The 13735-nt window shown below is 41.8% G+C and overlaps 1 protein-coding gene across 1 annotated transcript in view; it reads left to right on the plus strand.

The window, feature by feature from the left end:
• Arhgap42 (Rho GTPase activating protein 42) overlaps positions 1-13735 on the plus strand; it is a 224626-nt gene that overhangs the window by 86460 nt on the left and 124431 nt on the right. The window contains exon 3 of the mRNA XM_032909333.1: positions 9928-9989. Coding sequence (XP_032765224.1) covers positions 9928-9989 — 62 coding nt within the window. The remainder of the gene's footprint in view (positions 1-9927; positions 9990-13735) is intronic.

A 13735-nucleotide genomic window follows, 5' to 3' on the forward strand; every position in this document is an offset into this window, starting at 1 on the left:
CTGGGATTGTCACCTTTCAAGATGGACAATTCTCTGCTGTAATCTGGCAGTGTAGCAGGCTGGCACTGTTACCTCAGCCTTGCAGTCACAGTGGCTGGAAGAGTTTGGAACTGATCAGGTTAAATACCTACTTTGTCTCACGCCCATTGTTCTGGGGCTGTGGGGCAAGGTGTCCCATCGTCGAGCCGTCTGTTCTTTCTCCTTTCTGAAATGAAGCCAATGCTTCACATTGCATGTTGACATTAAATTAGAGAAATAGGACTCTGAAACTTTTGTTTAGTCTTGAGACAGGGTTTCTCTTTGTAGCCCTGGCTACCTTAGAACTCACGTTGTAGATTGGACTGGTCTCAAACTCAGAGATCCACCTGCCTCTGTGTCCTGTGTGCTGGGATTAAAGGCAGGTACCTATCACACTGCCCAGCTGGTTTCTGTGGAACTTAAAGTCACAGAGGGAATGGAAAGTCATATTTGATGTTGTGGCTGCCAGAAAATAGGAGCTAGAGTTTTGGCTACAAATAAGGTCAGTATGGTAAAGTGGGCGGGGTGGTCTGACACTGAAGTCAAAGATGGACCATACCCAGTGACTGATGGGAAAGGTGCGGCCAGTACTGATGCCCCTCCACTGTTTCGTTGACACAGCATTCACTATTCGGGCATGCCACAAGCAAACTGTGTTTGTTGCTTTGTGCTGAGGTTCAACTGAGCAGCAGTCAAAGCCTTGTGCCACTGACACTACTTCTGTGCTACCCTTGAGCTTTGTAATTATTCAAAGAAAATAGAATCCTCTCAGCAGTTGTTCCCCACATAAACTCCTTAGGATACCGCGCCTCATAAGTCCCTGCATGTGTCTGCAGTGTAACATACACCCATGCATGTGGCATGCAGAGTCATTCTACTTTGTAACATACAGATGCTCATGCTGCACGCAGAGTCATTCGGTTTTGTAACTTACAGATGCACACGTGCCATTGAGAGTCTTTTGACTTTGTCCACTGATGCTGTTTTTACTTTTCTTAGTATGGTTAGTCTTAGGAACATAAAAGTAATGCACCTGTCATAGCTTATCATCAAGCTGTGTCTTCTTCCTGTGTGTAAAAATCAATCCAGAGGGCTGCTCAAGGGGGAACTTCACTGCCCCATTTTGTGCTTCCAAGTAGCAAAGATGTTGTAATATTATGACATTCTTGCGGGAGTCTCACAATGTAATTGCAGCAGTTCGATCTGACACACACACACACACACACACACACACACACACACACACACACACACGAGATACTTCTAAGGATTCTCTGTTCTCCTTGGTGCTCACTTGGTTCTTGGCTATGGATCATTGGAAAGCTACAAGGGATGTGCTTCCTCCAGCGAACAGACCTGGCAGGCTGGGGTTGTCTGTGCCACTGAATTGGTGATCTGTGCTTTCCTTTGGGATGGGCACTGTTTCAGACTGAGGACAGATTTCTGAAAGAAGCATTTAACCCAACATTTTGTTGTCATGGTTTAAAAATGTGTAGAGCACATGCTGAGGGGACTTTAAAAACTGAGTAGAGGTGTGTCTGTCAACAGTGAGTAGGATGCTACTTTCTTTCTAGTTCTGTCTTGTTTTAAAATTTCATTTATTTACCTATCTAATCCCTATGTGGGAGTTGTACATGTGTCACGTGGGGCTCAGGGGACACCCGTGAGAGTTTGTTTTGGCTTCCGTACTGCCGGTCCTGGGTAATGAGTTCAGGTCATCAGGCTTGACAGCAAATGTTTTTACCCATTGAGCCACATCTACAGCCCTGTTTGGTTTCGAGCAGCTTCACTCTGTAGCTCAGGCTGTCCTGAAATTCACCATGTACGTCAGACTGACCTCAAACCTTAACTGACACTCTGACCCTCAGCCTCTGGAGCGATGGGAAGTAGGGATGAGCCACCACACCTGTCTTGTCCTCTCTCAGTTTTGCTTCATTTAGCAGATTTTCTAGTTAAAAAAAATTAATTGGGTGAATGTATGCTTAAAAATTTAAATCAATTGCTTAAAAACTGCTTAAAGGGGAAAGATATTTTGGACATTCAAGAATGTTGAAAAATGGGTGTCTTTGGCAAATATGTCCAATGTTATCACTAAATCTCTTCACTCTCTAGGGTGGGATTTAACTGGTACCTTTGTGAGTCGTTAAATTCACACGGCCACTCACATGTTCACTTGGAGGATAGATCTCGCTAGTTCCCAAAGTGTTTTTCCAATATGTGTTGTGGAGATAAAAGGAGTATGCGTAATAATATCTGTGACCTCAAAAATGTCTGTAGCGTTAAAATTTGTAGGGGAAACTCTCCTGGTGGTTTGCCAGGTGTCATGCGCTGCAGATGGGCAGGAAGGGGAGGATGGTTAGCAATGAGTACAGCCAGGGAAATTTTATGCAGGTGGCTGTAGTTTGGATAACATAACTTTCTGAGATATCTGGCTCATCTTTTTGATGATATTTTCTATGTCAAAGACTAAAAGCTGGTATTTTTATTCTTGAATGTACATTGGATTGGATATACTGCATAGATATATTGTTTCTAACTTATAGATTAACACGGTGTTCGCTGGTGGAAAACTCATTGCATATTAAGTATTATTTTTGGAGACGTTCCCCTAAATCAATTTCTCAGCCTGAAAGTGGGTGTGGTCAAAATCTGTAATGACTGTTACAGTAGATGCTACTCTGGACCTAGACTTTTATTCACATTCAGTATCAGTATCAGTAAATAACACATGAAAGGTCATTAGTAGATAGTTCTGCCTGGGTACTAGAAAAGTTTGTACAATTAACAATCTTTTTAGATTTTGCCAAAGTAACACCTTTGAAAAAATGGCTCAAAGGTTCATAGAAAGTGGAAGCTGAAGGAGTAACTTCATGTTTCTTGTGCTTAAGGTCTGGGGTACAGTAAAATCCTGTGGATCTCATGTTCTTTCGTATAAAGTAGTGTTTAATAAATTAAGTTATTAATATAAATCGGTTTTACATGTTCGTAAGGTTTGCTGAGATTTCCGTACATAACTTTAGGGTCATGTGTTCATCTCTCTTTCTCACACATTCTCTTTTACCTCTCCCAGCCCGCCCCCACTCCCTAGTAATCCCTGGACGATTTCACTCTTCAGAAAACTCCTGTTTCCACACATAAGAGGAAACATGGGGTGTTTGTCTTTCTGGTTTATTTGGCATTGTATGACATCTGGTTCCATCCATTTCCCTTCAAAGGAATTGGTACTAGCTCAGGACACCCAGTGAGTTCTTATCACAAGAGTCTTGTTTGCCCCAGAGGGACAGAGGACAGAGAATAGGAGACAACGACAGGAGATAGAGGACCAGGGAGAAGGGGACGGAAACAAGGGAGATGCGGAAGGGCATTTGTCCCAGAGGGAGAAAGGACTGCCCCTGGATAGAGAGGAGATGGATTTGGCTCACAGGAAAATGGGGTTTTTTAAAGTTATAGGGGGAACCCTATGCTAGAGCAAAGGGTCAAATTTTAATCGGACATGTGAATTAGGTGAGTCAAAGAGGCTTTTGATTGCTGAACTTCCATACTTTGATAGATAGACCTTGGTCGGCACCCTCAGTAGGAGGAAGTGGTCAAATAACAGAATAGATCTGGTGGCCAACTTAAGGAATGTAATGGAATTGTTTTTGTTTAGCAAGGCAGAGGGAATGGGAGAGAAGGGCAGGGCCTACCAGAAGCACATGATCGAGTATCCTTTGAATGACTTCAGCTTTCTGTATGGCTGGGTAATAGTCTGTTCTATGTGTATGCACACATGAGACATCTCTATTGAATGCACTACTGTGAGTAGTGCAGCAATAAATGCAAGTACTTGGGTGTATATGGGGACTTTGCCTCCTTCAGTGCAGACCTACAGATGGTGCGACCTGTTTGTAGTGGTTTTGAGGAGACTCTGTGCTGATTCCCTAGGGGCTGCACTAATTTAACCCCACAGCAGCACACAGAGCTTTATGCCTTCCACAGCATCACTGCTCTCTCTTCTAATTGATTGATGGATTAATTGGCTATCTCCATGCTGAGAGGGCTTAGGCGGAACCTCCCTGCACTTTTGATTGGATTTCTTTGGTTGCTGAAGGCAGTGAGCATTGCTCCTGTATTGACTGTTGTTTACAGGACTATAAGTGAGAAGCATCTACTAACCCATTGTTCACTTGTTCTCCGAGCTATTTGTGGGCTTAGAAGTGTTTTGAGCTCCTTATAACTGTGGACATCAGTCCTCAGTCTGTGAAACTTTGGAGGCCATTTTCTCCCATTCTTTGCATTAGCCATTACAGCACTGATTATTTACTTAGCGGTGCAGAGTGTTTTGATACATTCTCATGTCAGTTCTTCCATTTGCATCCTAAGCATCAAGGAATGCTCGCCTGTGCCATAACACATTGAAGTGTTATCCCATATTTCTTGTGGCACTTTCAATGTCTTGGTTCTTACAAGAAGATCCTTGATCCACTCAGGTTGAGTGTTTTTTGTTTGTTTGTTTGTTTATTTATTTTTATTTTTGTTCTGTTTTTTTGTTTTGTTTTGTTTTTCTGTTTTAACTGTTAACAACTGAGACTCTCCTGGGAAGAGAGTCTCAATAAGGGATTGTCTACATTGGGTTAGAGTGCGGGCATGCATGTGGCGGACCGTCTTGATTAAAACAGTGAGTGTGGGAAGATTCAGCCCAGTGTAGGTGTAGACAGGGGATTCTGCACTGTGTACGAATGGAGAAGTTAAACTAAGCACAGGCACGCAGGCGAGCATAGCACTTTTATCTTGGGATGTGATGTGATTGTGACCACTGTCTCAAGCTCCCTGTTAGGTGACTTCCCTGCAATAATGGGCTGTAATACGAAATCGTAAGCTAAACAAACCCCTTCTCCTTTAAGTTTGCCAGGATGTTTGTCACAGCAGCAGAAATGAAGCTAAAACACGTTTGTATAAGGCTCTAGCTGGAATCACCTCAGCAAGAACCGTTCTTTCTCAGCCCTGTCTGCTGAGAAGGCTTTCTTTTCCCCAACACATGCTTGTCCGTGTTTGTCAACGTTGATACACTCAGTCGTAGGAGTTTTATCTTACACCGGTGCATGCTCCAGTTTTCATGACCATTCCGTGATGGTTTTGACCTTTATCATTCTCTAGCACATTTTGAGAAAGGTATTCTCTTTGCACTGGAGTTGTCCCTTTTGTTGACAATCTCGTCTGCTATTTGGGGTCCTTTGCACTTCCATTGGACTTAAGCTTACCTTTTTTTGTTTTGGTGTACAGTGTCACTGGTGTTTCATGCAGGCCTGTAAATCTCTTGCGCTCTAAAGGCTACCTACACAGAGTTGATCCCTGTATGGGTGTGCAGCCTTCCCACCTTCTAGTGTCTTCTGTTCTTTACTTCTGTGTTTGATAATTTTCATTCTCAAGGTGTTTCCACTTCCTTACTTGAGTTTATTCCTCGATTCTACTTTCTTTCTAAAAGCAGTCATGAACAAGATTGTTTCTCTGTTTTTTTTATCCTTATCTATAGCCAATGCATAGGAAAACTATTGTGTCCGTGTGCGTGCGTGTGTGCGTGCGTGCATGAGTGCATGCATGAGTGTGGTACAGAGGTCTGTAACCAGAGTCTTGCCTCTTGAATGTCATACCCCTAAGCCACATCACCAGCCTGTTGCTCAGTTCTTTTTATTGATTTTGTGTCTTTTCTGCCTGACGGAGTTTGTTTATCAGTTCTGTGGAATTTTCAGTGGTGTCTTTAGGATTTTCTTTCTTTTTAAAGATTGAATTCATTATTATTTATATGCCTGTGTGCATGTTCATGTGTTTTCCTGCAGATGATGCTATAAGAGGGAATCATCCCGGGAAGCTGGGGTTCTAGATGCTTGTGAGTTATCTTCTGTGGGTGCTGGGAACCTAACTGGTTTTTTGCTGGAGCAAATGCTCTTGACGCTGAGACATCTCTCAGCCCATTTAGATTTTCTTTCTTTCTCTTGCTCAGTTACTTTGATTAAAATGGCAAGTAGGTATTGACTAAGACTGGTGAGCATCGACGTCCTTGTCTTGTTTCTGATTTTAGAGGAATGGTTTGCAGTACCCCATGGTCTTGTAGTCTCTTAAGGCATTTGTGGCTCTGTGTGCTAACACTGCTCGTCATCTCTGGTGGCTGTCCAGGAACAGTACACAGCTGGTTCTACCCAGCTTTTGACAGCTTCCTGTTGGACTTTGTGGGAGTGGGGTGCGGGGGGAGTGTAGTGATTGGAGAGCCCCAGAAACTTGTTCTCCTAAAATCTGATTTACGTGTGTGATAACAACTTGAGACTTTTATGCTTATTTTGAGGGCTTCTTGTCTTATTTCTGTTCTTTAAGTGTGCTATTAATGCAGTACCCCCATGATTATTACAATGGAGTTAGGAAAGCTTCCGCCACATTCTTCTGAAGTTGATGGCCAACCGACCGATTTATGAGACAGATAGTCACTGTTCCCGTGTGTTTACATTCTCAAAGAACACAAATGTCTCCGTTTGAACCAAAAATATGTATTTTTTTAAGTGGAACCAGCTTTAGAATATTTGAAAAAACAAGTTTAGCTTTTTTTGGGTTTTGTTTGTTTGAAGACTTTCCCCTGAAAAGTCAACAAAAGAAAAAGAGGGAACAAAATTTATTGTCAGATTGGATCCAGTTTCTTAAAACCGCTGGAGGCGGGTGGGTCTTGTTGTGGGGAACCAGACATTCAATTTATTTTGTATGGTAAAGTTTGTCTTCTCAGACATTTACATTATAATCAGCTATTATCTTGCCGAGTGTATAAATAGCATTTATATGGGAAACAGACCAGTTCAGTGCAGATAGAAAGTGGCACCCACTCTCTTTTGAACAAATAGGCAGTGGAGACAGAAAGGAGAACCTCATTTCTTACTCAGAAACCAAACTCCACCTTGGTAGATTTCCTGATGGAACCTGTGGGTATCAGCAGGTGTCTCCAGGGTGACCCAGGAGCCTGCCTGTGGGCATCAGCAGGTGCCTTTGGAGGGATCTGCAGCAGGTGTCTCTGAGTAATCAGGAGCCTGACGTCACTTTTCCAGTTGATTAGCCAGAGGGTCTAGGTTTGAATTCTAAAGAGAAGGCCTATTTGTTTCAGGGTTCCTCACTGTTTGTGGTAGATACAATGTAACTTTAGAAAATTGTATCGTGTGCAACTTGGGCCCTTCAGATCTGTGCTGTTAGAAAATAAAAACTGTAGGATCTCCCTTTTTTGTTAATTCTTTTTAAAAGTACAGGTTTTTATTAAACTTAACAAAACCCAGAAGTCTCTGTTCCAGCTGGTTCTCACTGCTTCTACTTACTCCCACAGACAGGTCAGAGGTCAGAGGTCAGAGGTCAGAAGCTGCCATTTCTTATGCTTGTTTGCATGCTTGGTTTTTTTTTTTTTTTTTTTTTTTTTTTTTCAGACCATAAGTATCCTATTGGCCCTTGATTTCAATTTTTAGGTACTACTTCCTGATATCCTGGCATTTTTTTGTAATGTGCCCTTGTTTCAAATTGCCACATCATCTTTCTATTCTTTCAATTTAGTTGACAGTTTTAATATATTCATATTATAATGAGTAAGTGTATTATTTCTGACACAGGTAGCTTGATACCATTATGCCATTTGTATATCTTTGTTTTCTGAGTTTGTAACTGGCTTTTTCTCCCCCTTTCCTCCTTCCCTCCCCCTTTCTTCCTTCCTTTCCTTTTTCCTTTTCTTCTTTCTTTTGTTCCTTCCTATTTTCTTCCTACCTTTATTTTTCTTTATTCCTTTCTCCTTTCCTGTCTCCTTCCTTTCTTTCTTCCTTCCCTCCTTCCTTCCTTCCTTCCTTCCTTCCTTCCTTCCTTCCCTCCCTCCCTCCCTTTCTCCCTCCCTTTCTCCCTCCCTCCCTCCTTCTTTCCTTCCTTCCCTCCTTCCCATTAGTCACCTTTTGTGATAGGGTTAATTGGCATCTTGACAAAATCTAGACTCACCTGGGTGATGGACCTCTCAGCGTTCTTGTGGGTGTATCATCTTCATTACCTTAATTAAGGTGGGAAAACCTGCCTACCCACTGTGGGTGGCACCATTCCCTAAAGGGGTTCTGGAATATTAAAGTGGAAGGAAGGAACCAAGGAGCAAGTGCCTTTGCTGCTTTTGAGCCCAGTCACAATGTGACTAATTTTCTTCTCCTACTTCCTTGCTTGATGGACTTAGCTGAAACTGTAACCTAAAATAAAGTCTTTCTCCTTTAAGTTGGTTCTGTCAGATTATTTCAATGTAACAGTAAAAGAAAACAAGACAACCTTAACCCATCGAATTCTCCAACCTTGTTCTGGTAACTCTCTTTACTCAAAGGAAGTAAAAAAAAGTATAATATGCAATTGAACTCTTTAACACTCTTTCTCTATTTTGAGGTATGTTTTCCTTAGCATATTGTAATCATCTACAAGGCTGGTAGGTGGGTTTCTTTTCTTTTCTTTTTTTTCCCTTTTCATCTTTTCTTGTCTTCCTCTGGTTTTCCAAGACAGGGTTTCTATGTTTACCCCCAACTCTCCTGGAACAAACTGTAGATCAGCCTGGCCTCCAACTCAGAGATCTTCCTGCCCCCTGCCTCCTAAGTGTTGGCACTACTGTCCAGCTAAATAAATTTACATCTATCTATCTATCTATCTATCTATCTATCTATCTATCTATCTATCATCTAGTGTATCTAAGGTGTGTTTTCCTTTCATGTTATAAAATGGGTTTCAACTTGACATTTTCATACATTTATGTAATGTGTTTGATTGACTTTTTATTACCCTCTTTTCTCTCACTCCACTCTTTTGGATTCTCTTCTACTGTCATGCCTTTTAAATGGCCCAATGAATTTCATCAGAGTTGCTTAGATCATGAGAGAGAGATTGTCTATAAGACATTGGGCACTGAATAAGAAAATGTAGTTTCCTCTCCCTCAACCATCAGCAAACCCTTAGAAATGGATGGGGACTTGTGACTTCCTTCCTTTTTCATGATGAGGGTTGCTGGGGGCTTAATCTTGCAAGATTTTGGGCAGCTGCCGCCTCTCATCATGGCTGCTGTATGTTAAGAGTGCATGAGAGGTCAGCAACTCTCCCTCCTCTGCATCCCCATATTTCCCTCTGAATCTTACATTCTTTCTGTCCTTTCTTCCACGATGTTCCTGAGCTAATAGAATTTAGTGGGGGTGCTTTGCATTATTGAACACTACTAAGTATAGCTGGACAGTATTCCATTTATTAGGCCCTGCACATGTTTGTGCCTGAGTGTGCGTATGTGTGCATGCATGTATATGTATGCATGCTCTCATATGCTCATGTGTGAGGTCAGAGGAGAGTACAGGGTATCTTCTATCATTTTCCGCCATATTTCTTTGGTGTAGTAGTCTCATTTGTCCCATATCATTTCCTCCCTCCCAGCGCAGTGGTCACAGGCATGTGCGGCTATGCACAGTTTTTTTATGTAGGTACTGGAGAGCCGAACTCAGGTGCCCAGGTTCACGCAAGTGCTTTTTACCACCAGAGTCATTTCTTCTGCCTGGCCTATTGCTTTTTATAGTTTTGAAAAATGTTTTATACCCACAGACCACTGTTGAAAGCGATTCAAGACTTTTAAATATATGTTTCATATGTTAAATATATAATTTGTATTTGTTTTAGGATTGTTATAGGCAAACTTATAGACTTTAATTTGTAGCTTACAGAGAAATATGCATCTCTTACCCACAGCTATTAGTCACTAGCCTCTTACCATGTACATGACTTTATAGATATACAAACAAAACCACATAGTTTAAGATATACAAATGAATAACTAGCTTCATTGTAATGTTTGCTCCGAGGTAATTAACTATGAGCATTGAAAGAGGATTAATGTCTTTCTGTCTTGTTTTTAAACAGCTCAATCACTGAAAGAATTTGCAAGGCTACTCATTGCTGTAGAAGAAGAAAGGCGTAGACTGGTAAGTTTGTTCCTTATTTCTGGTGAATCCTGCTTTGTCTGAGCATGTCCGAAGAAGGAGTAAACCTGAGTTAGATACAGCATATGAGGGCCAGAAACACAAAACGAATGCTACACGCCATTTTGAAAAGATTTGAGACTGTAATTTCTACTGTTGCTAATAAGATAAAGCATGTTTATTTCTTTCCTTTGCCCACCAGGTATAAATATCTTCATCTGCCTTCTCACTTAATCGTTGTGAGAATTTAAACTATTGGAGGAAACTTTGTTAAGAGCACATTCTTCAACAGATATTCACAGGTTATATTACTCCTGGACTGTAGATGATATAATAGTGGTGTATTTTCACCTTGAAGAAAAGCTGACATTTTTTAGACATTTAGCATGAGACTTTAGAAATGGGAACATTTGAGCTAGGAGGACTTTTCGGTCTGGAAAAAGGGGGTTAAAATGTTCCTATGCTAATGGGTTAGCTTGTGTAAGATATCATAGCACGAGCATTGCTAACACTTCACTTAAAACGTAATTTTGGCCTGGGTGTGGTGTTCCATGACTTTAATCCCAGCACTCAGTTCAAGGCCTGGCTACACATTAAGTTCTAAGACAGCGAGGGATACACAGTGAAACCCTGCCAAAAAGGTAAAAAAAAGAAAAAACCAAAACCAAACAAAAATAAAGAGCAAACAAAATCCCAGAAAGCAGCAAGAGCAGCAACAACAAAAACCCCAAGCCAAACCAAAAAAGAAATGGAATATAATTGTGGGGTGCTGGAGAGTTGGCGGTGTCTGAGAACACTTGTAGAGGACCCGTGTTTGGTTCGCAGCACTCATAAGGTGTACATGACCACGTGCAGCTTCAGTTCTAGGGAACCTGAGACCTTCTCCTGGCCTCGGCAGGCATTTCATGCACATTGCTTACAGACACGCATTCATTAATGTGGACATGTGGTACGCCTGTATGTAGCTTTCTAGACAATGGATGGGAGGTTTATTATTACTGTTACTTTTACTGTTTGTGTGCATATTATGCTTATGTGTGTACTGTGTTTATTACAGTATTTGTATGGAGGTCAGAAGATATCTTTATGGAATTGGTTCTCTCCTTCTTTCTGTTCATTTTGGGGATCAAACACAGGTCACCAGGCTGGTGTTGCCAGTGCCTCCACAGGGAGACACTTCCCTACCCTTCACATTAACCATTAGAAATAAGTTTTAGTTATGCAGGCCTTGACATGAATGTAGTAATGAAATGAATTTTCTAGAAATTAAAATGTAAAGAATAAATATGTTAGCGTCCCTTGGGGATAAAGTTTAAACTTTTGTCTCCATAACACTGTGACTTGGAGGCTACCGCGAAGGAGAGAGTACATCACCTCAATCCATCATAGCCTCACCAGAGGTAGTTACAGTTTCCATCACAGCCTCACCAGAGGTAGTAACAGTTTCCATCACAGCCTCACCAGAGGTAGTAACAGTTTCCATCACAGCCTCACCAGAGGTAGTTACAGTTTCCATCACAGCCCCAACAGAGGTAGTTACAGTTCCCATCACAGCCCCAACAGAGGTAGTTACAGCTTCTACTGCCTGTTGTTTCTTTTACTCCTTCCATGATGATAAGACACCCCAACAAACAGTAACTCCCAAGACTGGGGCTTATTCCAACTTGCAGTCCCAGAGTGGATACAGTCCTTCTTCATAGGAAGGTATGGCAGTTGAAACAGGAAGCTGGTTGGCTACATTTTCATCCACATAGAGGAGGCTGGTAGGGATAGAGTGAATCAAGGAGTCTGGCTGGGCTGGAGAACCTCAGAGCCCCTGAGCAATGTGCCCCCTCCAGCAAGGCTCCACCTCCAAACAATTCCATAGCTGTCTCAAACCCTTCCACCAACTGGGGATTGAGTGGCAACAAATGAGGCTTGGGAGAGATTTTTATCACATTACCGACAACCTCAATACTCATACTTTTTTTTAAGTATGCACAATGACAGTTAAAGTTGTCTTAAAATTCTACAAATACCTCTGAATAGAACTTGTATAGTGGTCAGTGAATGGAGCCTGTGCGGGCAGGGCACCTGCAAACATTTCACTGCTCATAGACCACATCTACTCTGCAGTGTAAGAAAGGCAAGGAATGAGAGATAAAGCTTCATGGTGTAATACTCACTAGCTTTTGGAAGAAGGTTTGGAAAATTGTAATTTTCCTTTCTAAAACTCGGGAAATATATTATTAGGTGTTTTCTGTTCATGTCTGGTAATCCACAGAAGACTAAGTTGATATTAACTTCAAAATATTTGTACCATAGCATTCTGTTTTCAGGAACATTCAGGCATGTTTTTTCTCCTTTCAGTTGATGTCATAATGGTTGTTATTTTCGTGGTTATATATAAAATTGCTGAATTTCAAGATATATATGTGGATACATGAAAATAGACCCCTAATCTTTCTATACCTTCCTGTTTCCTAAGGCTTATGTGTTCAGTCTATTGATTTATAGTTGTTGACTATCGGGAAAGATTTCAAGGCCTTCTCCTCCCAGATAATGCAATCATGACCCATGTAAAACAGAACAGGCTCGATGAAGTCCTCTCTCATTTTTAATGACTTCTCATCATTTTATATGTATATGGTGATGAAAATTTCCTTTTCTGTTTTGCTACTTCAGCATAACTCCTTGGGTAGGGCTTTGATTGCTTACAGATGTAAGTGTTCTTTTTCCTAATGATGGTTTCCAAATGGACACAGCACTTGGGCCTGGTGTCTTTCTCTCTTGTTCTTTATCTTAAAGGGTTCATAGCTGCTACTTTGTAGACTGAAAACTGTACATCATACTGGGAAATTTTAGGCTTTATCTTTTCTCACTTTTTTTCTTTGTGCTGTGTTTGTGTGTCCGTATGCTCGTGGGTGTGTGAGTGTTAGCACATGCATGGAGGTCAAAGTGCAGCCTTGGGAGTTGGTCTTCACCTTCCACCTTCTTTGAGACCATATATATATGTGTGTGTGTGTGTGTGTGTGTGTGTGTGTGTGTGTGTGTGTGTGTGTGTGTGTGTGAGGGAATGGTGGGAGGGGAAGTGAGTAACAAGAGATGGTAACAGCACAGTATACACACGTATGTGTATATACAATGTGCACATGTATGTAAATGTCATTATTTTGTATGTTGACTAGAGACAACATACAGTGCCTGGGAAGTCTTTGAAAAGGGATGGACTCACATTTTGCAACCACTTAAAGTGCCTTTCTCTAAGTGGATATTGTTCTGCGGGCTGAGATTATAGCAAGGAGCCAAAAGAGTCTCTGCTGTGCAGTTGGCAGACACAGCTTACACAGGAGAGAGTCAGTGTCAGGTAGTGAGCTGTGCTCTCACAGAGGTAAAGACAGGGGAGTGAGTGGCTGAAGGAGTGTAGGTGTAGGATTAGAAGACACGTGGCTGCCATGGGGCAGTGGGAAGCGAAGACTTAGCGAATAAGCGTGTAGTCAGTTTGCGGGGCTCTGCTCAAATGGCTTGTCATCAAGTACAGAGGGATGGGGGCCATAGACAGCCTGGGTGTTGGACAGGGGCTGAGAAGGTGGAGTTGGTGAATCATGGAGCTCATAGGAAAAAGCGAAGATGGAGTGTGGTGAGCGGGAAGAGGATGACTAGGGTTCTGGAATGAGACTCGCTCTGTGCAAGGTCTTCAGAAATGGGCTGAAGGATTTAAAGACAGACAGGGACTGAAAGCTTTCGTTCCTATTGCCCCTTCTTTTCCA

This window comes from Rattus rattus, chromosome 8 (assembly GCF_011064425.1).
Source record: "Rattus rattus isolate New Zealand chromosome 8, Rrattus_CSIRO_v1, whole genome shotgun sequence".
NCBI classification, from domain to species: domain Eukaryota; kingdom Metazoa; phylum Chordata; class Mammalia; order Rodentia; family Muridae; genus Rattus; species Rattus rattus.